Raw genomic sequence first — 24356 nt, forward strand, 5'->3', positions numbered from 1 at the left:
ACAACGTGGTGAACATTATTAAAAAAAGAGATTAGGCGTGCAGCTCTTAAAAACACATGAAATAAAAGACTTAAAAGAGAAAAATAAGAACCTTTATTTCACACCTGCGCCTCCAACATTAGCCTTCAATACCTTGCACATTGGAATGGATTTTCAGGCCCGATTTCACCTCTACTCCACAGACAAGCACATACAAGAAACCATGATGGGAATGTAAAAAAAATTAAAAATACTATAATCTGAATCATGGCCTACCTGCAGAAGCTCACAGTTGTACATTGCGTCTATTTATGCTCCCTAGCTTTGAAATTACTGACATATGGCTTTGCTAACTGTCACTCTAGCATGGTCAAATATACTGTCAGAATTCACTTGCCTTACTGCTGCCGATTAATTTTGAATTACACTGATATATATATATATATATATATATATATATATATATATATATATATATATATGTGTATGTGTATATATATGTATATGTGTATGTGTATATATATGTATATGTGTATATATACAACAAATATGTTGAAATCGTCACTTTTGTCGTTGTTGGAAGGGACTAAAAAAACATAAACAAAGAATGTACATGGCAACAGAACATTCACCGGTACTTCATTTCACTAACACACCTTAAAATTTAGCGCATAAATAAGTCATTTCTGAAATATGAGACTTTTGTAGAATTTTAAGAACATTTACATCAGGTTAAAACTGCACTTGATATTTATTTATATTCATACATATAAAAACTGCATTATTCAGTTATTTTTTTATAGTAATTTATTGTATGTTTATTGTAAAATATTTACCTCCTGCAGTTGCCTCAAAAGAACCAAAGGATGTTGACAGACGTTTGCTGACTGCATAGGCCACACTGAGGCAGCAACAGGGATGAAACAATTCTACTTGCTAAGCAATGTTTTAAGAGAGCGTGTAAGTGCATTAGCAATGGCCGACATGGTACTGGAGTGTCTCACCAGGGCTTTGACACTGTGCTCTCCCGGGGCTCCCACAGTTGCAGCCTCAGCTGCCTTAAGTAAACAGATATAGTTCATCACAACTTCATCGACTTTTGCAACAACTTCTCGCTGTTGCTGTGAAGCAGAGGTGCTGAGTCCTTTCACAAGACACATACAAGCTTCACAGAGACAACAGAGCACCTGAAAACTGCATGTCACAGCTAGCAGCATTTCTTCAGGACTGCTGTGCGCCTGGGCCATCCTTCGGCATGCCCGGCCAAGCTCTTTGGACTCCACTGAGAGAAGCTGCTTGGACTGAGACACTTCCTGCATTGGCATTTGGACTCCTCTATCACACCGACCAATGCTGGACCTCACCAGTGCGATTAGTTCACTAGCATCACGCCGAACATCAGAGAAACCAGAAGGGAAGCTGTACATGCGGTCCTTCAGGGCATTGACTCGGGCCAGACGGTCACTGAAACTCATGTTGTTCAGAACCTCACTGTACAGCTGATCTCCCGCAGAATCCACCACTGAACCACAAGGGAAGATTGCAAATGACCCAGCGCAGTTATAATCTAGGTTACTTCTACCACCACCTCGTCTTGGTGCATCCCACTCAGTATCGTCATCTTCTCCCTCACTTTTACGTTTGAAGAAACAGTAGCTGAAAGGTCCATTGCACCTCCAAGGACTCGTGTCCAGTTTATGAGAGCCCTTTATTTGTTTGTCTTTCTGCAAAGGAAATGCCACTGAAGCCCTCCTACTGTCTATTCTGGTGCCTGAAGACCAGCAAGTTGTGTGGGGTGACACTGAGCCCTGGGAGTAACTCTTGGATAGCCGCTTCCTTGTTGTTCTCCTCTGAACTTTGGTTTGCCCTTGCTGGAGCGCATTTGGTGACAGGGGCTGTTGGCTCTGGCTTCTGCAAGGCTTCTCAAACAGAACTTCTACACTACCAGAGCAATTGGTGACATTACTAGAACTACGTTTAAGCTCCCTGCCCCGTTGCTGGTAATTATTGAGGGGATCCAACTGTGTGATTGGGCTAAGAGCGTCAATATGGTTTTGATTTGGCTGAGACAGTGTTGAAGGGATGTTATCCAGTGTGCATGCAAAGTTTCTTGAGAGAGCAACGGCTTGGCCTTCAATTGATAGAGGAGGAGGGGATGACCGTGGTTGAAGTGGTGGGAATGGAGATGAAACGCCAGCAGAGTTACTTGTCGATGCTTGCCGGGTGAAAGCTGAAGGACCCCTTCCAAAAGAATTGCTCAGGTCTGCTCGTTGACCACTTAAGCAGGAGACAAAAGGTTGAAGTACTGCATGTCTTTCTCTTGGATCTGATCTGCACCAAGCATCCGTGCCACCATCTCTTGAACAGGGTGGTGGCCTACTGCTAGTTCCTCTGCCTTCTTGAGGAATACAGTCATCTTTGTTGTAGAGAGAAATGATTTGGTCGGGATCCAGACCGCTCCTTTCAAGTTCACTTTCCAGGCCAGAAAAGGAGCTTCTTCTCTCTGTATATGTCTGTTTTACATCTAACCTGCCCAGAGGGTGCACATCAGGGCTTCTTTTCAGTTTGGCAGGAAGTGTGGCAGAGTGATAGGACTTTTGATCCTTACATTTGAACTGCAACGCATTTGGACTAAGAAAATTAGGGAGAACCGAAGGAGATGATGAGATGGATGATGACATGCATTGACATCGGGGCATTGTACTCCCTCTATTCTTAACCATTTCGACAAGCTGAGGGTTACTGGTGATATATCGACGAGAGTCTTTTTTCACTCCGCACCCCAGGCCGGCACTGTGTAGCTTTCCACCTTGGTGCATTTGACTGACCGTTAGGTAGTTGATCAATTGCCTGTATGCCTCACTCCCTTCTTTTTGGTTCGGCCCTTTAAAACAAGGCTTTTTGCTTGAAATAGTCTCTTTGTGTTTTGGGGTTATGGCTGAGGAGGGACGGCCATGTTCTGCAGCATTCAGAGCAGGGTGAATGTTGGGCAGCATTTTTCGAACAAGAGCAGGGTCCGCTTGAGGGTGAAAGTCTTTTGTTAGGAGGCTTTGTCCAGGTCTAACTTCATCATAATTTAAAACGCGGAGTAAGGATGAGGAGGAACTTGAGATGGGATGCCTCTGAAGGCGGTGGTGGTTTGACTCAATTGCACCTGGACCAAGTGGTGAGTCAGTCGGGGTGCCACAGACACTATTGTTTGCACTGCCACCAGCATCCAGTGATGAGCACAGGGAGCCCTGTAAAGAGCTGTGTCCTTCACCTTGTAAGTTTGAAATCCTTTTTGCAAGATGGTACTCACAAAGACGTGCAACACTTTGCTGTCTTGAAATAGACTGATGGTCATGCTGTATGTCTGATCCTTGGTCAAAACCCACCGGTCTGCTGTTCTTATTTGGTGACAGCAATGACGCTACTACAAGATGTTCATCTTGCTCAACAGTTCGATTATGTGCAGGGCACTCGCCAAGTGCAGCCACATGTAAAAGGCTATCAGATGTAGAGGAAGCAGGAAGGGGATTTCTTTGTTGCTCACTGTGGCAGCTGTTTGCATCATTGTCTTTGGAATGTGTCTTTTCCTCTAAAAACAAGTTGTGTCGTCTTTGACTTTCTTCTCGATCACAGAATAAAGTACTCTCATCTTTATCAAGATGAACAGTTCTAGGACCCCTACCTCGGTATCCTTCCCTTGTGCTGAAGGTGTTATATTTTCCAACTGAGTCTGCAGACTTTTGGTACTGCTTGCCTCCGGGAGTTGTGGAGCTTGGCCGCTGAAGAGTCGATGAGGGGTTATTTTGAGATCGCCCTCCAAAAAAATCTGGCTGTAACGATCCTTGTGTATTCAGATGAGGGCTCCGTCTTGGAGGTACGGCAGGGGGCCGGAGATGCTGTGGGCTACGAACCTTCTTCAAGGTAGTTGCATCAGTGTTGGGTGAAATGGGAAACTCTGTTTTCTCCTCAAGTAAAGGCTGGTACCCCTCCCTTGTGGCCACAAGAAGGCGCATGTGGCTTTCACTGAGTCGATGGCAAGCAGCCAACTCAGAGAGTTCTGTCATTTCTGAGGAATTTGTTTCATTTCCAGAGTCTGAAGAAGACTGTGGACTAAAGCCTCGAGTTGTGTGAACACCTGAAAAAGAATTGAAGAACAAGATTGGTTTAACATAGGTGATCCATTTAAAAACATCAATGATTACTCCTTATTTAAATCAACAGACCTGGACTTTTTCTGCTGGATAGGGGATGAGGTAGTGGAGGTCTCTGTTTGGAGACAGACAATGCTTCAATCGCCTGCAGTGTATTAACAACAGTGCTCTCCAGTTTCCTCTTACCCTTCCCACCTCCCTCCTCTTGAGTGGGTATGGCATCAATTAATGTGACTGGAATATCATCATTTTCTTGTGTGCATAAAAACATTCCCTCAGGCACAACTTCCTCATCTGAACTGTCACGGAAGCCTGGGGGCGGCGCTGCAATTGCAAGGTTAAGTGTTTGCAGCAGCGAGTCATCCTCGTCGTCATCAACGGCGTCATCCCCCTCAGGCGGGGGCAAGGAGGTAAGATCAATTATGTCATCAGTAGGTCCAGAAAGCGTAAGAAAAGAAGCTTTGCCAGCCGCAGTGGCCACCCCTTCGCCCGCTTCTCCATTGCCAAGTGGTGTTCCTCCAGTGAAGTCTTCTTCACACGATGCCTCATCCTCATCTTCCGCATCGTCTGTCGTATCACGATAAAAAAGGTCTCTTAAAAATGGCTCTTCACCACCTTCCTCACTTATTATGTTGCTATAAACATGTGTCAGACCACTGAATTGAAATGAACCACTTTCTTGTGCCCCAAAGTCAGTATTTTGCAAGTAGATTGGTCTGTGCTCAGCTCTCTCAGAACCCTCTTGAAATGGTTGATAAACTAAGCCCCTAGGCTTACTCAGAGGTGGGTCTCCTCCAAAAATAAATGACACTTTCGCACTACGTGGTGAGTCTTGAGATTTGTGTCTAGTTGAGGGAGGAAGAGGCGGTGGCACCGGACCCTGAGTCTGAAGATCTGGGTCTGCGTTATAGGATTGATTAATGTAGGGATAGAGGTTGGTTTCTTCCTGTACATTTTCTGTGAGTTGAGAGTCCATATAGATGTCTGCCTGGCTCTGTGATAGCTCCTCGCTGTCCACAAAAGATGTGCTGTACGGCCAATCAAGGACACGATCATGACCTGCAGAAAAAAAATGTTAAAGTTCAAACTTTTCATTTTGGACACACAAACTCGACGTATTGTAGGCAAAAGTAATGAACAATACAATGAGCACCTTAAATGACATTCAACTGTATCTGCCATTCGAAACAACTGCTCCATATGTTTGTGAATATTTGGCGGCTTGCCTCACTGATATGAAAAGAAGTATATCATGTAATAGTTTGATGAAAAAAACGATGATTGTTGGTCCAGCTCATTGTTGTGAATTGTTTTTGAACAATGCTCTGAACTTTGTCTTATCACTTAGAGTAATTCTGTTGGAAATCTTGCTATCATTTTTACTTTAATGTGCATTTTCAGTGGCGTGTGAAAACTCTTACTAAAAAAGCTTATTCCAATTTTGCAATATTGTGAAGATTTGTCTGATGCTGCTTCAAACTAAAGCTTACATTATAATACATGTTTTTGTGACATATAACCTTGACTATTGTAATATATTCTTCTTGGGTCTCTCTATGTCTAGCACCAAAATTTTGAAGCTTGTACAAAGTGTTGCTGTGAGACTTTCGGCATGGGTAAGAAAGTTAGCTTATGTTAACACAATCTTAGCTAACTTGCACTGGCTAAGTTTGACTTTTAGGTTTGGCAATCCATATCTTTCTGGTTTAGTTGTGGTTTTGTGTTGGTTTTATTATGTCTATTGATGTCCACTCAACATCCATTGGAGCACAGTTGTCCAACATTACATTATTTGAGGTTTCTTCTCAAAATATATTAATTTTGTTCATTCTTTTTTGTTGTTATTGTTTTCTTACCCTCGTGTAGGTTCGAGATCAGCCGTGTTCTATCTACCATGACTTTGACTAGACAAATAAATGTGACTTCACTTTGTAATTCTTCAAAATGTACTTGTAATATAAAGCTATCGAAGACTAAGGGGCCGGTCACACAGACATTTGCGGCTGAATCACGGCCAGAAATTTCTGCCTTTGAGGCGGACGCTAGAGGACGCATTGAGATCGCCATTCAGACGAGATACGGCAGTGCATAACACGAGGTCGGAAATTCGCGCACGGGTGGCAGCGCGAAAAAGTCTTGCTCTGTTCAATTCTTGAGAGCGCGGGTACACAGCCTTTCACGAGCGTATCGAGGCTGGACCACGGCCGGAAATTTCTGGCCGTGAAGCAGATGCCGTTGGGCGCTGTTGGACGTTTTGAGACCGCCATATAGACGAGATAGAGCAGTGCTTTACTCTCGGTCGGAAATTTTCACGTGGTTGGCAGCGTTCAAAACTTTTGAGCTGCTCAAAAGTTTGAGCACGTGTTAAACCGCGTGCCGCACACGTAGTCAACACGAGGTAATGACGCGGAAATGACGCGGAACGACGTGCTCTGGCCGCGGCCAGGGCGTGGTTACACATGGGTAGGACGGGAAATTTCAGCGGGTAATCGTGGGTGGAGCATGGTAATAGCATGTTCTGCGCCTGTATCGCGGTGTTATTACGTGAAATTAGCGTGTTACGCGTGTGACAGTCAAACGCCTTTCTCTGCGTATATACAGCGCGATTTGCCGAGCACACAGTTGTGCTCGTGACGTCAAGGGGGTGAACATGGATCCCCGTCAGCGTAGTGACCTCGTCTTAATCCATTTTTATCTTGACATTTCTTTTCAAGATAATAAAAATGATGCCATAGCTTGAAATCTTGATCTTCACTGGACTGTGTCTTGAGCGGTTATGATTTCTACAGCCCGGTGAAATGCATCCCTGTCGAGATTCGCATCCCCACTTTTACCTCGTTTTATCTCACTTTTAGGGAATGTAATGGCGAACATATAACCAAAACCACTTCGTCTTGCATTTGTTGGAAATGTAATACAACTTAAACCATTCCGTCTTTGTTTTTGTTGTGAACGTAATCGAACGGTAAATCCTCCCCCCCTCGCGTGAACGCGCATTCTGCTGCGCTTCCAACAAAAGCGATCATATTCTATATAAAACGCTTATTAAAACAATAAAGCGAGCTAATTATAACAATTGGGAGATCCTAGTCTATATAACGCGTTTATTTAAACAATAAAGTGCGATCGTATTCTACAAAATGCGTTTGTTAACGCGGATGAAAAAGTCAAAAGCGATCGCAGCAGAATGCGCGTTCACGCGAGGGTGTGGGGGGGTGGGTGTGTTGCGTAGGAGTCGGATTTGGGCACAACACCGGCTCGGGAGCTTTTATACCCATGGTCCACACGAGAAAATGACGCAGAAATGACGCGATGAGGAAGCGGAACAGTCGCCGGCGTGTTTTGCGGACATACCACCGATGAACAGCGGGTTGGCCAATTTTGCGCATTTTCCATCCCGGGCAACCACGGGCAAAAAAACCCCGCAAAATTTTAGCCGTGATTCAGCCGCAAATGTCTGTGTGACCGGCCCCTAAGATGCGTGATTACAGTTATCATCCCCTTCAGCATCTTCGCTGTGGACCATGTTGAAGATAGATCTTCTTGAATCCACTTGTAGCCGATAGTACCCCGCTGTCAGACAGGCCAGGTTCATTGCATCACTTGACTCCATGATAAGTGTGATGGGCTTTGAAAGAACACAATTAAAACATGAACAAAAAATAAGTAAAACCAAAATGAATTCTCTGGAAATGTATCGGTTTGCACATAATTTGCTTTTTAGGCAGAGATTGCTCACCCGGACATCTAGAACATGTAGCTCCAAGCGTACATTTTTTTGATCCTCAGTCAGGATTTCAATTTGGTTTACATGGTTGAAGTCAGCCATGAGAGCGACCAGGTTGGTCCGTGCATTGATGACATGACTGATACCATACCGAGGACCGACTATCAATGTCACTTCAGTTTGTTTTTCCCCTTGCTGCAAAAAGACCGAGTAATTGCAAGTTTAATGGCCAAACTCACTGTGAAATAATTTCTAACTGCTAGACTTACCAAAAGTATGCATTTAAACTCTCTGCCACCATAAAGTTTGAGCTCACTAAGGTACCTTAAGTAATGGACCTTGGCTTGCAAAGCAGTCAGCTGCAAATAATAGAAATGTTGGAAAATGAACAACATTCAATACATTTGTAACAACGTAAAAACAAAAGGGGATCAAGTCAAATCTACTTGATACAAAAAGGACTTCACAATCATTTAGTCTATGACTATGGGCTAAGTCCAAACAACTGTATGCAGAACTGACTGTGCTATCCTCTCCAATCACATATTAGACATATCCAGATCAATCTAGAAAATAACCTATTTGTGTCATTTATCATTCACACTGGCATTTCTAACATTTTAGGTTATATTGCAAGACACTTGGTCATCTGTCTTACAGCTATTATATGAACAATGTCCCAGAATGTAGTAATGTCTTGATTTGCTTTTACCCTATTGTTATAGTAACAATGAGAAATGTTTTTGATAAATGTTTCTTTTACATTGCTAAATCGATTAGGAGAATTATAATATTTGTATTCCTTTACCACTTGCTTTTGCTTGCATTATAAACAAATGGTAATAACAGATACATGTCCACATAGTTTGAAGACACTCAAAAACGAGACAGTAGCTAACAATGTCTATCAAAAATTGAACCAGTTTATGAATGCTGTATTCAAGTATTGCATATGTAGCCGTGGAGCAACTCTTTTGCATGCTTTATGAATCAAAGTAGCTTTGGGAAGAGCTCACCAAAGTCATCTCATATGACATTGGTGTAAAAACCTTTACGAAGGTGACTGCACGAGATGTTCTATTTTAAACTACTGCATCAGAAAACAAAAGGCGTCTGTGTCCGTGTCAGATGTTTTGTTGACGAGGACGAAGAAATAAAGTGAGGCTGGTACTTTTTTCCCAGGAGGCACGAGGTTCTGGTTGGTTTTGAGAATGTGCATCAGAGCTTTTTTGATGTTTTTCTCCTTGGTGCTGGTCAGCACAGCAGGTGGCAGGAACAGAGACAAGCCCCACTCCTTTCTGTTAAGGGGAGAAAGATTTTAGCCAGACCCTCATTTGGAGTAACAATTTTGGTCTGGAATGCCATGTACAGATACTCAAACAAATGCTCATTAAATGAATATGATAATTCACCATTTAAGAAAAAAACAAGTTTCAAGTTTGCTTCCATGTAACGTGTTTTGTCAGCAAGTTATAAAAAAACAGCCAAGCACACTTGCTACAACACACTTACTGGATGTATTTTAGCGAGACCTTCTGGCTTTGCTTGGTTGTCAAGGTGAGGATGTACATTTGCAGTGCTGCCAGTCTTAGTGCTGCGTCATATTTCAGTTCGGAGCCAAATCGCTCCAGCACCACATCATTGCAACTCTGAAAGAGCAGCAGTAAGCAGAGAGTATTAAAAGCCTTACAAGGCAAAGAATACACAACAAGTACTGACTGCCCTCCACGGGGTATGAATAGATAAATTGATTTGAATAATACCATAAGGAGGCAATAAGCCTATGTGACTATCTACCCCTGGGATACCCAATGCATCGATTGTGATCTACCAGTCGATCACAACAATTCTGTGGGTAGACCGTAAAGCGTATTTCTGGAGGGCTGGCGGGAGTTGGTTCGATCCTCTCTGGATAAGAATCAAACATTTTGGTGAGGCAATAAAGCAACCACCGCCTATCATCTCCTTACTATAAAATATGTCACTTGACATAGGGGCAGCCAGTCTGACATCTAACCATTTGGATCACCACGCACACCCTTGTCAAAAATATTAAAGTCACCGAGCAGTCTGTGCTGCGAAGTTGGCCAGTCAGCCTCCAATTTGTTCTGTCTGAATTCAAGAAAGGATATAAAAATGAGTGCAGGAGCACTACCAAGAGGCCAAAGACCTACTATTCCCTTACGGGGTGGGAGGAGGATTTTGTTTCATGATCTCGTATTCAAAATGTGTTTGCCTGTTATGCCATTTATACAATGCTATTTAAAAAAAGGAAATGCTGAGCGGTATTTTAGGACTGTTCACAAAAACAACATCACTGATTTTAATTTGAAAAGCGAGCTGAGAAATAAAGATTGAGAACTGTCATCACTTTACAAAACACTTCCATAAATATAAATTAATATTTTTTTGCAGTTTTGTAGTAAGTAGATCATTTTGACACGGCCATTCCATAAGTAAATCACACTCGGAAAAAGTGTTGGCACCCCTGCTATATGCATCCTATTCCATCTATTCTCTAGGAACCATTCACAAAACTTGAGCAAAAGTAGACCCCCTTTGTAAGGCACTCAAACATGTTTTACTCAACTTTCTTTCAAATAATTATGGAATAGGATGATTCCTCATTGATATGTTGTGTCTTACCTGCACATAAAGGTATTCAAATGCCACAGCATCTCTGCGCAGTAGCTCAACTGGGTCACGGGGCATGAAGCTGATTCGAAAGAAACACTTCATCTTATCACACCCTGGCTTTTGAGTCACCTAGAAAGTGAATGACAAAAATGAAAGGAGATGTGATGTTGGAGGCCGGTTGTTGCAAGTTGATCTAGAAAAAATTGAGGTAAAAAAAAAAGGAAAGACTGTGCAAAACGTGACTCATCCTCAGAATGGTTAAAGAAATGTGTCTTGTAATGTTTTGTATATTTAAAGCATTTAAATAACATGAGAATATATGTTTTATTGTCAAATATTGTGTACGCAAATACGCACAATGCACAAACATTTAATTGAAAAAACTGCATTGTGTGAGAATAAGGGGGGGGTAAACTACGGCCTTCAGGCCACATGTGGCCCTTTTAGGCTTTTTAATCCAGATCACCAAACAAAATTGGGAAAAAATAATGATAATATTACACAATGGTAAATAAAGTACTCCTAATTTTTTGTTTTTGTTTGTTTTGGTGCTACTTGTGTCCCAGTGTCCTGTTATGCAACTCCCCACTCATAAAATATTGATTTTTTAAATTAGAATTTATGTTTGCTGCACCAAAGGCCAACATTCAAATAGCTGGCCACATTTGTCTCTAAATTACTTGCTAGTTTTATCATGTATTTATTTTATTTATCAAGAACTAAATACATTACCAGCACGAAAAAATCCTTCTGTGCAAGCCATATTGCATTTGTATTTTTTCAATGCATATTATCAAATTTACTGCTTAAAAACGAGAACCGAACATTCGTTTACTTAAAATCTGAGTGTTTCAAAAACCAACTTAATGAAATTAATCTACTGATAAACAAATCTAAAAAAAAATTATGACATGCACATGTTGACGTCTGCATGTACAATTATTCCTACAATGCAAACAGGAAACATTGAAAAGGTCTACATTAGGGCTGCATTAACGAATCAATAAATTGATTTAAATCGACTAATCGAGGCAATAAATTTCATCTTTGACGATTTATGCACCACTAAGCACGTTAAATCAATGCAAATAAGAGTGCATTGAATTCCATTGTGATGTTGAGGGGATATGTTTGTACTACCACTTTTGATCCAGCAGAGGTGAAACTAGCGACAGTTTTCATTGTGCAATGTCCTCTTGATCCAACGACTAACTTGTAGTAGCCCTTTGGTTGGGCCGAGGGCACCTGAGACCGTTTCCATAAAAAAAGTATCTTACATATTTGAAGGTGTACAGCAAACATTCTATGCATTTGTGTTCATTGTTAAGCTATTTGACACACTTGGATCTTTTTATTGTTTTATAATATAAAATATTCTTATGGTTTGCACCCTATTTGTCCAAAATATCAATAATTTAATAAAGAAGAGGAAATTGAAATGTTTTTGTAATTCGATTCAATAAATTGAAAAAATAGCTGACCGATTAATCGATTATTAAAATAACTGTTAATTGCAGCCCTAGTCTATATGAACCTTTTTCCCTCATGTATTGGTGAGGTTTTGGATCCAAATTATAATCAGTACATAAAAAAAATCAAATAAATTAGGTAATTCTTTTTTTCTCCTTGTTGGCTGGCCAATCTGCCAAATTATTTAACCCTATTCCACAAACAACTCAAAATTGTTGCCTGCCAATGCCCAAGCAGTTTGATACAATGATAAATATGGTTGATGTATAGTGCAACATGGATTTCTTATTGATATTGATTGTGATCCCCAATTCATTCGCTGCTGCTTCAAAATTTACATAAAATATGTGGATTAAATAAGGAAGGCAAACTCATCAACTGATATCTCCCAACGGGACACTTTAAATTGGCAGCAACTATCAGGATTGTATTCATGTTCATGGAAAATAAGAAGTCAGCATCAAATGCTTCTTTGGGAAAATGTAAATGAGCGTTTGCCTCTGATGCTGATAGATGGTTGTTTGAATACTGAGAGACATCAGCCTTAAAATTGCGGCATGGGGTGGGGGAAGACAGAATTTGGAGTAAGCGCTTGGTAAGTCAATCAGGATTTTCGACCTGAGCAAGCATCTCTTGTTCATGCAGCAGAAGCAGTCTGTTTGCGGAGCCTTCTGTCCTCTCCTCCAACATGAGGGAGAAGTGTTCGATGCATTTGATGGATAGTTTCTCTTGCAGTGTGAGGATCACATCCTGGAGTGAAAACATATTCAGCACACGCTTGTCTTATTTTGTGAGTTATTTCTAACAAGCGTATCACAGCAGTTATCATTATTGATCAATGACCAATAGCAGCAGTCTCCAACCTTTTCTAACAGTTAAGGTGGTGGGACCTATCAAAACATAGATACTATTGATACTGAGCGAGTACTTTGATCGGATTGATACTATTGTCTTGGAATCTCCTTTTTTATGATTTAACTAGTGCTAAACTAGGTTATTTGTTGGTGTTAACCTAATAACGTGTCTGTAAGATGTCACCAGTCACTGAAATATGTCATGCCACATCATTGGAAAGCTTCAACTTCTGGGATTCAAGATATGTTGACCACTTCAAAATATACTCATTACAGGATCATCACGATCAGTCTGAAACAAGATACCCGAAAACTATAAAGCCGGCCAACTCCAAAAATCTGTGTAAAATATCTACTCCAAAACACATGATAATGCTGACAGATTTTATTGCATATTCTCCGGATGTAACAAAGCTATTTTTGCGTGAATTCTATGAATATCATGACAGCCAGGGGATGTAATTGGGGAGTTGCCGGCCTTATAGTTTCACCACCAGAATAAATAAAGCCCCACCTGCTCCTTGCTATGGGTTGAGTTTAAAAATGTATTTTCTTTAATTATATTTTATTGACGGACAAAAAAAAAGCCAGTTCAAACCCAGAGAAGAAAAAGCAATGTAGATTTGAGAGACCGGAGAGTAGTGCATTACAGTAATCGAAAATGGAGGTAACAAACCCATAAATTATAATCTCCGCATCCGACTGAGACAGCATAGGCCGAATTTTAGCAATGTTGCGAAGATGGAAGAAAGCTGTTCTAGTAATATTCTTAATGTGTGTTTGAAAGGACAGATCAGGGTCAGTTCCAGCTGAAGGCTCTTGATTTAGTACTTTGGGAGACCGGAGAGTAGTGTATTACAGTAATGGAGACGGTTGGTAACAAACGCATGAATTATAATCCCCGCATCCGACTGAGACATCATAGGGCGAATTTTAGTAATGTTGCGAATATGGAAGAAAGCTGTTCTTGTAATATTCTTAACGTATGTTTGAGAATTCCTCAGAGTGACTCAGTCAAAAATTTAGGTGTCATATCTGACCCGATCTGTCCTTTCAAACACAAAAAAAACGCTTGAAAACGCGAGTTCTGTCTTAAGTGTTTTAAAATGCGACATTTAAATGGCAGTGTCCTTGGCTAGGCCACTTGGGTTGGAAGAATTCGCCCAGTGGTTGGGTACCTATAGATGGCGAATCATATACGGCTCTATTCATGAGCACATATGGCTCGAAGATAAAATAGAACTTGTGCAACAATTTATTGTAATCACATACAAAGTTGATCTTCATACTTGTGAAACCAAGGGAGATATATTTACATAGAGGGTTCGTCCCAGTATATACAGGACACAATTTTCACCACAGTTTACAGACAAACCCCGTTTTGTCTGTAAAGCGCTAAATATTCCAGGAAGCTCACCAAGTATTCCGTGTTTAAACACTGTGTGATGAAAACCCACACATTGAACATTAAATACCTTGAAGCTTTAGCAAAGCACCCAAAGAAATTTGATTGAGTAAGCGGTAGGAATAGGCGGAGCTATACACAGGACAGTCATGTGCACTCCTCCTCGCCTAGCTCCGTCTGCACTGAAGATAAATGCGTTGGTATCCTCATTTGCAGTATTTTGTGACATTTTTACAAAAGAACTTTGCCTGCTTCTTGTTTGAAACAATTTTTTGCGATAAAAATGACAAAAAGAGATACAACACTCTCAAGTAACTGTGGGGGAGACACGGTTTTTAAGGTGTATATTGATTTGGCCAATATCCATAGCAGTTAGGACACAGGCTCTGGTATTTTTATTTCATAGACTTTCTCAAATCATAAAACACATTAAGATAAATTGTGCTGAAGAATTAGCTTTTGACTAGAGAGCCGGTCTGGCGGTGTCGGATCACCAGTAGTCATCCTACTTCGGAAGTAGTCTAGCAGCGACACACACATCTTCACCAGATCACGCCAAAACACACCACTCGTGTAGTCAAAGAGGAGTTTTGTCCTGATTTATTTTGCACACATGCAGTAGCATTTATGCAGTCATCACAGGGGTTTATGATCAGCTTCTTAATGGGACTGCAAACACATCATCAAATCACAAGTCCAAATGGCGGTTTTGTTGAATGTGGTCTTAAAACATATGATGTGGCTCTCTCTCAAAAATATTTTAGTTTTTTTGGCTGTTTGGATCAAAAAGGTTGCAGACCCCTGCATTTGACGGAACAAAATGGACAGAGAGAGATAGACAGCAAGGCAAAAAAACAGAGAGGCATACAAAGAAACACGGAGAGAAACAGAAACAGCGACAGCAAGAGAGACAGACACATATGAAAAAAGACAAAGAGAGACAGACACAGGATGAGAGACTTTTGACTGATTCCATTATGGTTCACTTTTTACAGGTTCATTTGTTTTCTCATTATTCTTAAGAAAGTTATTTTTTATGTTTAGCACTTTTTTTGTGCAGAAAAAAAGACATTTGAGAATAGTCAAATGTTTGATGCGATGGGGTCCCACTTTTACTAGAACCTAACTCCGGCACTCCCCAAGTAAATTGAGTTTAAGAACTCCGCCATAGTGAGTTATTTGCATTCATGCCTCTAGACCAGGGGTTCCCAACCTTTTTCTGACCAAGAGCTACTTTTTGTTACCAATTAGTGCAAAAGACACCCAGTTTTATATGCAATTCTAAAATAACAACTTTTCAAGTTATTACTATGTTGCTCATATGTTATGACGATGTTACTACCAGGTTAATTATTTGAAGTAAGGTTAAAGGACTTAGTCAACCAGTAAAGAGTAGTTTTTTTTAAAAGTACAATGACCCAGCACTGCTGAGCTAATTTCAGAAAAGGACCGCGGGCACCTCAACTGTCCGTAGGGGCCACCCGGGTGCCCACGGGCTCCACTTTGGAGACCCCTTTTTTAGGCTTATTTTGCAATTAAGAGCAAACACACAACCCAAAACACTGAATGTATGGTTAAACAAACCTTGATGGAAGTACTGCTGTCAAAGCGGAAAGACTTAGTCTGCCCATTCTCCAGGTAGACCTTTAGGACATTTGGCATGAACAAAAGAGAGTTGTCCTTCACTGGATTCTGCAAAGGAACAATTTGATTAAATTGTATTCATGCCTTCCCTTGCAAATGCATACCTTTACATGGATTAGATCTGTAATTGTCTACATACAGTGGGACAAATAAGTATTTAGTCAACCACCAATTGTAAAAGTTCTCCCACTAGAAAATATTAGAGAGGCCTGTAATTGTCAACATGAGTAAACCTTAACCATGTTTTCGTATTACAGAATGTTGTAAAAGACTCAATCTGCAATTGATGTAAATAAATCAATTGTGGGAGCAATTATTAGAAAGTGGAAAGTATACAAGACCGCCGATAATCTCTGGGTCTCGATTCAAGATCTCAACCCATGGCGTCAAAAAGATAACAAGAACGCAGAGCAAAAATCCCTAAACCACACAAGGAGTCCTAGTTTATGACCTACAGAGAACAGTGATCACATTAACGAGGCTATTATCAGTAACACAATGCCAGGGACTCAAACCCTGCACTGCCAGAAGTGTCCACCTGCTGAAAGCAGTACATGTCCAGGACCATCTGCAGTTTGCTAGAGAGCATTTGGATGATCCAGAAGAAGACTGGGAGAATGTTATTGTGTTATGGTCAAATTAAACCAAAATACAACTTTTTTTTGTAGAAACACAGGTTCTTGAGTTTGAGGGAAAAATAATACTGAATTGCATTCGAAGAATACCATACCCAGTGTGAAGCATGCGGTGGAAACATCATGCTTTGGGGCCGTTTTTCTGCAAAGGGACCAGGACGACCGATCTGTGTTAAAAAAATAATGAATGGGGCCATGTATCGAGAGATTTTGAGTGAAAATCTCCATCCATCAACAAGGGCATTGAAGATGAGACGTGGCTGGGTCTTTCAGCATGACAATGATCCCGAACACACAGCCAGGGCAAAACAGGGAATGGCTATGTAGGAAGCATTTTGAGTTCCTGGAAAGGCTTATCCAGTCTCCAGATCTCAACCCCATAGAGTCTATGACATAGACATTCCACGAAGGGAGTTGAAAATCTGTGTTATCCAATGATAGCCCCAAAACATCTTTGCTCTCGAGGTGCTCTGCATGGAGGAATGGACCAAAATTCCAATAACACTGTGTGAAAAGCTCATGAAGAGTTACAGAAGACATTTGGCCTCCGTCATTGCCGACAAAGGGTACACATAGTATTGTGATGAACTTTTGGTATTGACCAATTCCTTTTCCCCACCTTGATTTGCAAATACATTTTATAAAAGTCAAAGAATGTGATATTCTTTTTTTTCTCGAGGTTCTCTCTCTCATGGTTGAGGTTTACCTATGTTGACAATTACAGGCATCCCTAACATTTTCAAGTAGGGGAACTTGCACAATTAAATACTTATTTGCCCCAATGTAGGTCATCATTGCAGTGTGTGTGTGTGTGTGTGTGTGTGTGTGTGTGTGTGTGTGTTGGTGATTGGACTCACTGGAACCTGGCCATTTATGATGACTTCCTCGGCAAAGCGCACTTTGACCGGATTGGATTTGAGCATGGCCTTTTTAGCTGCACTGATAAATGCTGACTTGGGGGACTAGCGGCAATCAACCGAGAGACAAAAGAAAGGGTAAAGGGGGGGATGAAGTGCATATAGATGGCGGGGTAGGACAGTGCAGAAAAGCACAAGAATAAGCCAAATGAAAATAGATGTACACTAATCCCTTGCTGTATCGCAACCCCGCAAAAAAGGAGAGATATTTGATATTGATATTCGATGTATTGGATAATTCTGAAAAATTGCAATTTTAAGATTTGTTTCAGCCTTAACAAAAAAGATGATGATGCACTCACGGGGTATGGTTGGACAACCGTCAATAGGATGGATTCTTTGCAGCTCCTAGAGCAAGGAAGAAAAAAAACAATACCCCAATAAAGAGCAAGAACAGAAAATAACATTTTAAAGTTTAGCATACTAAGTGGGGCTGCAACTGATGCTGATTTTAATAATAGATGAATCAGTTGATTTTTTTTTAATTACAGATGAATCAGCTTTTAAAAAACACACTTTTAATTTCGGAGAAATAGAAAAGTAGCACACAAACCACATAATGTTTTATAATACAAATCAATAAAAATAAGTGTTCATCAAATATCAAAACAACAAAAATACGTACAAATGTATGCGATATATCTGCAAATGTGTAACACACTTTTTTTATATTGTGTAAAAGAAAGAAACAACATCGGAGGAGAATGCTTGTTCGGATCGAGGCGAACCACTGCTGGATCAAAGTGGTACTACAACAAGCATACCCTCTACACCATAACAACACAATTCACTCTTATTTTCAAATAATGATTGTGGTGAGTGACGTATAAACGTGCGACACAACGAATCAGTGAAATTCAGTGCCAAAGCTGTTAATAATGGATTTTAATCGGTTTATTGATACATTGTTGCAGCCCTAACATGAGGACAAAGACTTTCGGATGAATGAAATTCCATGAAGTACGGTTGTGATATTGTATGTACTGCATGTTCATTTAGCAAATCCTTTGGCCTCTCAAGGTAAACTTAGCTTATTTCTTAGAGTGTATCCAATATTTCCGCCAGCCACCTGACAAGATCGATGACTCGTTCTCTCGGAGCTGAACTGACAGGCTCGTCATTGATCATGATGATCTCATCGCCTGGCAAGAGCTTCCCCTCCGATGGACCACCTACAACAAAAACACGCAAGCAAAGTTTCAAGTTGAGATTTACTTGCAAGATGGCATGCAATGCGTGGATAAATTAGGTTGTTGTAACTGTCGTGTGGAAATGATTTGTGTTGCATTTATTTCTTGTCACTAGGCCAGCAGCTCAGAAAAGGACATTCATCATCTCAGTAGTAGTTGCAGTAATCATTTATTATTTGGAGGTTTAATCATGCTTGTGTATGGTATATGGCAGCCAGAACCGGCCCAAGGTATAGGCGAGCTAAGCGGCTGCTTAGGGCACCGCAACCACTAGGGGGCCCCCAAGAGTAGTTTATTTTTTTGGCGCCAATTGTCACTGTCCATTCAAAAACCTTCTACAGAAATGCAACAAAAATACTACAAAATAATTACAAAACTCAATATCAAATACAGTTCTTAAAAACAGGGATCTCATATATTATTTTACTCTTATTCTAAAAGTAAAAAAATAGTATAGATTTACTACAAAAATATTACTACAGTAATACTATATTACAAAATGTTACTGTTGAATTATTTACTCTAAAATTACTACAAAAAGACAATTACAAAAACACCAAAAACTATGACAAAAATACTACTATGGAAATACTACAAAAAATCTACAAAATACTACTAAAATACATCAATTATACTTCTAGGGAAATACTAAAAAAATACCAATACATAATACTGTAATATATTAAATATTACTACAAAAATACTACTACAAGAGGTTTACAACAAATTACACCTACAGCGATACTACCAAAATTCTCCTATGGAAAGGCCACAAAAATACAACTACAGTAACACTGTACTACAAAAATGCTACAGAAATACTACAAGTATACAATAAATATTCCAATATGCAAATACTACAAAAAAAACGAAAATACAAAAAAAATAGTACTGCAGTAATACTACAAAAATACTTTAATTATAAAACTACTGTAATAGTAATAAAATACAAAGACAATACTACAGATATACAACAAGAGAAATCTCCTTTCAAAATATGACAAAAGTACTACAAAAATACTAAAAAATAAAACTATGGAAATACTACATAAAAATTACTTCCAATTTACTTCTAAAATAGTGCAAAAATAAAACTACAATATTATTACAAAAAACTACAGAACTTTAATAAAAACCTGACTTCAAAAATACTAAAAAAAACAACACTAATACTTCAAAATTAAATAACAAATGAAGTGCTTAAAACAAGGACCTATGATGCTATTTTGCTCTAACTGTGGTCATTTCAAAACCAATTTGATGAAACAAATCTATTTGGAAAGAAGTAGCCTATAACATGTCACATGTGGCCCCTGACTCCAAATAATTCCCCACCCCCGGAATAAAACATGGAATGAGTTCTAGTATGGATGCAAATTAATTTGGGGCCCTAAACGTAATTTTGCTTAGGGCCCCATGAAGGCTTGGGCTGGTCCTGATGGCAGCAGTGCTGGGACTACCAAATTACAAAGGAATGCCATAACGTTTCTCAGAAACGTGCAGTTTTGGGAATATTACTTTAAAAAAGTAATGAGTTATAGTTACTCACTACTTCTACCGAAAAGTAACTGAATTAGTAACTGAATTACACTATGGTAAAAGTAACAACAAACAGAAACAACAAACCAACGGAAAATCACAGGTGCAAACGTTAGCACAGGATTTACAGTCAAAGTGTGCTACATATTGGTCTTTTTATTTTAAAACTATGCTTGCAATACACCAAATCTGGAGAAAAGAAAAATGGGTCTTGGACAGAATGTACGTAGAGCTGAATTACTTTTTAAATTAAGTAACTAGTTACTGTAACTAAAGTAGCTCTTTAACGTACCGATACAGATTGATGCACAGATGATGAAGAGGAGAGACTGTTTAACCCGAGGATTGTCAACCTGCTCTTCATGAGCTACATGTGGCTCTCTAGCACTGCAGAGTGTCTCCCTAGTGCTTTTTCAAAAATTATGGAAAAAGATGAGGAGGGAAATATCTTTTTCTTTTAATATGGTTTCCGTGTTGGGAGAAACATGACCTTAAAACTCTACCCTTTTTTCAATACTGCAAAAATGTTTAGAATACATTTTACATTTCAATCACTTCGGGGCATCTCTCTGGTACTTGTTTTCCTTTTGCTACTGTTTCCTGTGTTAGAGCCGATTGGAGTGCAAACTGTCTTATTTAAAGGGGTAGCGTCACAATGTAATGCTGCACCCCTAATTTCAACACAGAGGTCACATCCAACTGAACAAAATCCTGCCAGAGACACATTTTAAGAAACAAAGTTGGCCTCTTTATTATAGGTACATTGTGTGATATTTGACCACTAGAGGGCACTGTAATGTCTAATGCAAACAAAAACCAATGCCAAATGAAATTCTTTTTTTTTTACTGAATGAAAGTGTTTTTGTACCACTGTCTCTTTAATCCATTTCTGATATTTGTCAGTATCCATATTTGGAATGACACTTGGTAATATTTTTTGTCCAATGATGGGTGCGTTCATTGGGTTGGTTTAGTAGAGAGAGAGAGAGAGAGAGAGAGAGAGAGAGAGAGAGAGAGAGAGAGAGAGAGAGAGAGAGAGAAGAGAGAGAGAGAGAGAGAGAGAGAGAGAGAGAGAGAAGATGCTGCTGCGTTTTACCCATGCACTGACTGTTATAAATTTGCACAGGAATCATATGGAAAGTGTATTAAGTTGATCATTTTCCTTTACCTTTTCAGAATGGTGCCGTTATATTTATTTTTTATGCACGCTGCTTTTGATTACACTCTTTTAGTGGCCCAAATAAGGGGCACACTATGCACGTTCCATTTTGTTGTTGTGTTTACGAATCCTCAAAAGAAAAAATGACATCAAAAAATTTAAATTATAGAAACGCAATAAAGAAATTATCAAAGCAATGAAACATACCGTACTTCATTAATACTTTAATATCAAGCACAGAGTCGTTATCATCAACATAGTTGTCAGTGTTTTTGACACCGTAAAAGTAGTGTGATAATGAGGTACGCTCTCATGCCTTTTCATATGTTTTCTGTACCGTTGGTGGTACAGTGATTAAGTGTGGGGTTCGTACACCTTTTTTGTGGACACATTCAAGTGTTTTTTAAGACTTCCAGTGACATTAAAATAACAAATCTGTTGAGGATTAAGTATTTTGCAGAGAATTTATCTAATGAAACGATTTTTAGATTTTGTGTCACGAACCAGGACAGGAAACAGGAATGAGAACCCAATCGCGTAACGTTCCTCACAATTTATTGGGGAGAAGAGTAATGCACGCACACTCGATCCGGGGATGGATGGTTGCGGAAGTAGATTGAAATCAAACAGATCGGGCCAAAAATAAAACAGGATCAAAACACAAGCAAAAACGGAGATTCACAGGACTAGGCATATCACACAGAGTCTAGCAGAAGTTTTGAAGACGCTCTGACACCAGGCAACTCGCAAGACCGCGTTTAAGTAGTCCGTCAGCAATCTGTCTGCGTTTCAGCTGGTGTCAGTGGGCGGGGCCAATTGGGCGCCGTGACAACCGTGACAGAACCTGGCGCCACACGGCGGGGACCAATTGGGCGCCATTGCAACCATGACATTTTGAGTAAATGGCGAATATATTTGTTCCTGAGACAAACCTCTCCCTATACAAGTGCAAAAATTACAGTAATATGTAGCTTACATTTTTATGCTGCAGGATATTCTTGCCATTACATTTAACCTCTGGGAAACGCCACCTTAATCTTTTGCATGGTGCATATTTCATTTGTAACCCTTGCAGTAATACACAGTGTCCCGTTTGGGTGTAGCATGCACCTGTCCTCTTGGGCGTGACCCGTAGGTGTCGATGATGCGTCATAGAACTATGCCCTACAAACTAATGCAAGCTGCTATTAATCACCAGGAAAAAATAAAGGCAGTGGCAAAGCGGTGTGGCATCTTTTTTAAGCCGACTTGTCGCGAAACATGGCAACGATTTTGAGCATTTGCAAGCATTTAACCCAAAATTCAAACATTATTCATTCAATGAAAACAGTACCTTAAAATTAGAGTATTTTCAAGGATTTCAAGCACCCTTACAAACCCTGCTTTTAATACTGTTTGCGATATAATACGGAAAATTTGGTTATCACTAATTGTGTGTAACATGTCCCACACAGCTTGGCAGTAATTTAAAGGGACAGTGTGTAATATTTTGTGCCAACTTTCATTTAGTAAGAAAAAAAAAGATTTGAATACAAGCAAAAATAAATGAAATTTCATACCAATGTTAATTTTTATACAAAATTATAGGTCAATAAATTAGCATTTCTTTTACACAGTGGAATCCCATATAGGTCGTCGCCATCTTTGTCCAGGATCCTGCCCCCAAACTGTGCTCTGTGGCACTGGCCCTTGCCCATACCAGACAACACAGTGCCATCTAGTGGTTAAATATTACACACTGGGCTTTAATTCAAGCAATCAGCAAAAACATCAATCATAATGTGAGGAGAGACTAAAAACATGTTTTTTTCACCTGGTGCTTGCTCTTACAAACCTGGCGTGACTGACCGGACCACCACCGGCTTCTCGCTTCCTGCCACAAAGCCAAAACCCAGGACGGGGTCACGTGTCAACTCCACCAAGCGGGGCTCGGGTGCGTCCAGATGGACCTCCTCCAGCGAACTGCTCTGGGACTCTTGACTTACAAAAAGAACAACAGAAATTACTTTGACGGCATCTTGCAACTTCTGTCTTATTTGCCTATGTACGATCACATAACACCGATTTTGGCTAACCTGCATTGGCTCCCAGTTAGAGTTAGGGCCCGGTCACACAGCAGTTTGCGGCTGAATCACGGCCAGAAATTTCTGCCTGTGAGGCGGACGCTATTGGACGCTTTGAGATCGCAATACAGACGAGATACAGCAGTGCTTAACACGCAGTCGGAAATTCACGCGCGGTTGGCAGCGCGAAAAGGTTTTGCGCTGCTCAATACTTCAGAGCACGGGTACACAGCCTTTCACGGTCGTATCGAGGCTGAATCACGGCCAGAAATTTCTGGCCGAGAAGCAGACGCTGTTGGGCGCTGTTGGACGCTTTGAGACCGCCATATAGACGAGATACCGCAGTGCTTTACTCGCGGTCGGAAATTCACACGCGGTTGGCCGTGCAAAAAGTTTTGAGCTGCTCAAAACTTTGAGCACGTGTTAACCGCGGGCGGCACACGAGGGAATGACGCGGAAATGACGCGGAACGACGTGCTCTGGCCGCGGCCAGGGCGTGGTTACACATGGGTAGGACGGGAAATTTTAGCGGGTAATCGTTGGTGGAGCATGGTAATAGCATGTTCTGCGCCTGTATCGCGCAGTTATCACGTGAAATTAGCGTGTTACGCGTGTGACGGTCAAACGCCTTTCTCCGCGTATATACAGCGCAATTTGCCGAGCACACGTCAGTTGTGCTCGAAACGTCAAGGGGTGAACATGGATCCCCGTCATCGTAGTGACCTCGTCTTAATCCATTTTTATTTCTTGACATTTCTTTTCATTTCATAACAAGATAATAAAATAAGAATGAAAAACTATTACAATAATAACATATTGGCTTCTTCTGTGCCATAGCTTGAAATTTTGATCTTCACGGGACTGTGTCTTGAGCGGTTATGATTTCTACAGCCCGGTGTTATGCCGAGAAATGCATCCCTGCCGAGATTTGCATCCCCTCGCTACTACAACCACTTTTACCTCGTTTTATCTAACTTTTATATCACTTTTAGGGA

At 40.4% G+C, this 24356-nt stretch overlaps 1 protein-coding gene across 4 annotated transcripts in view; it reads right to left on the reverse strand.

The window, feature by feature from the left end:
- Window positions 1-470: 470 nt before the first annotated feature.
- The window catches only part of LOC148369335 (FERM and PDZ domain-containing protein 4-like), an 81205-nt gene continuing 57319 nt past the window's right edge, over window positions 471-24356 (reverse strand). For 3 of the 4 annotated variants that reach the window (XM_088331314.1, XM_088331312.1, XM_088331313.1), the window contains exons 3-16: window positions 23133-23278; window positions 18480-18582; window positions 17713-17758; window positions 17351-17455; window positions 15799-15906; window positions 12574-12705; window positions 10495-10614; window positions 9361-9497; window positions 9020-9146; window positions 8118-8207; window positions 7861-8043; window positions 7611-7749; window positions 4194-5180; window positions 471-4105 (exon numbers count right to left, since the gene is read on the reverse strand). In XM_088331314.1, coding sequence (XP_088187440.1) covers window positions 909-4105; window positions 4194-5180; window positions 7611-7749; window positions 7861-8043; window positions 8118-8207; window positions 9020-9146; window positions 9361-9497; window positions 10495-10614; window positions 12574-12705; window positions 15799-15906; window positions 17351-17455; window positions 17713-17758; window positions 18480-18582; window positions 23133-23278 — 5620 coding nt within the window. In that variant the 3' untranslated portion in view covers window positions 471-908. The remainder of the gene's footprint in view (window positions 4106-4193; window positions 5181-7610; window positions 7750-7860; window positions 8044-8117; window positions 8208-9019; window positions 9147-9360; window positions 9498-10494; window positions 10615-12573; window positions 12706-15798; window positions 15907-17350; window positions 17456-17712; window positions 17759-18479; window positions 18583-23132; window positions 23279-24356) is intronic. The other variant, XM_088331315.1, reaches the window with a different exon arrangement.

Source organism: Urocampus carinirostris, chromosome 3 (assembly GCF_059441175.1).
Source record: "Urocampus carinirostris isolate Australia breed hairy pipefish chromosome 3, RoL_Ucar_1.0, whole genome shotgun sequence".
Classification (NCBI taxonomy): domain Eukaryota; kingdom Metazoa; phylum Chordata; class Actinopteri; order Syngnathiformes; family Syngnathidae; genus Urocampus; species Urocampus carinirostris.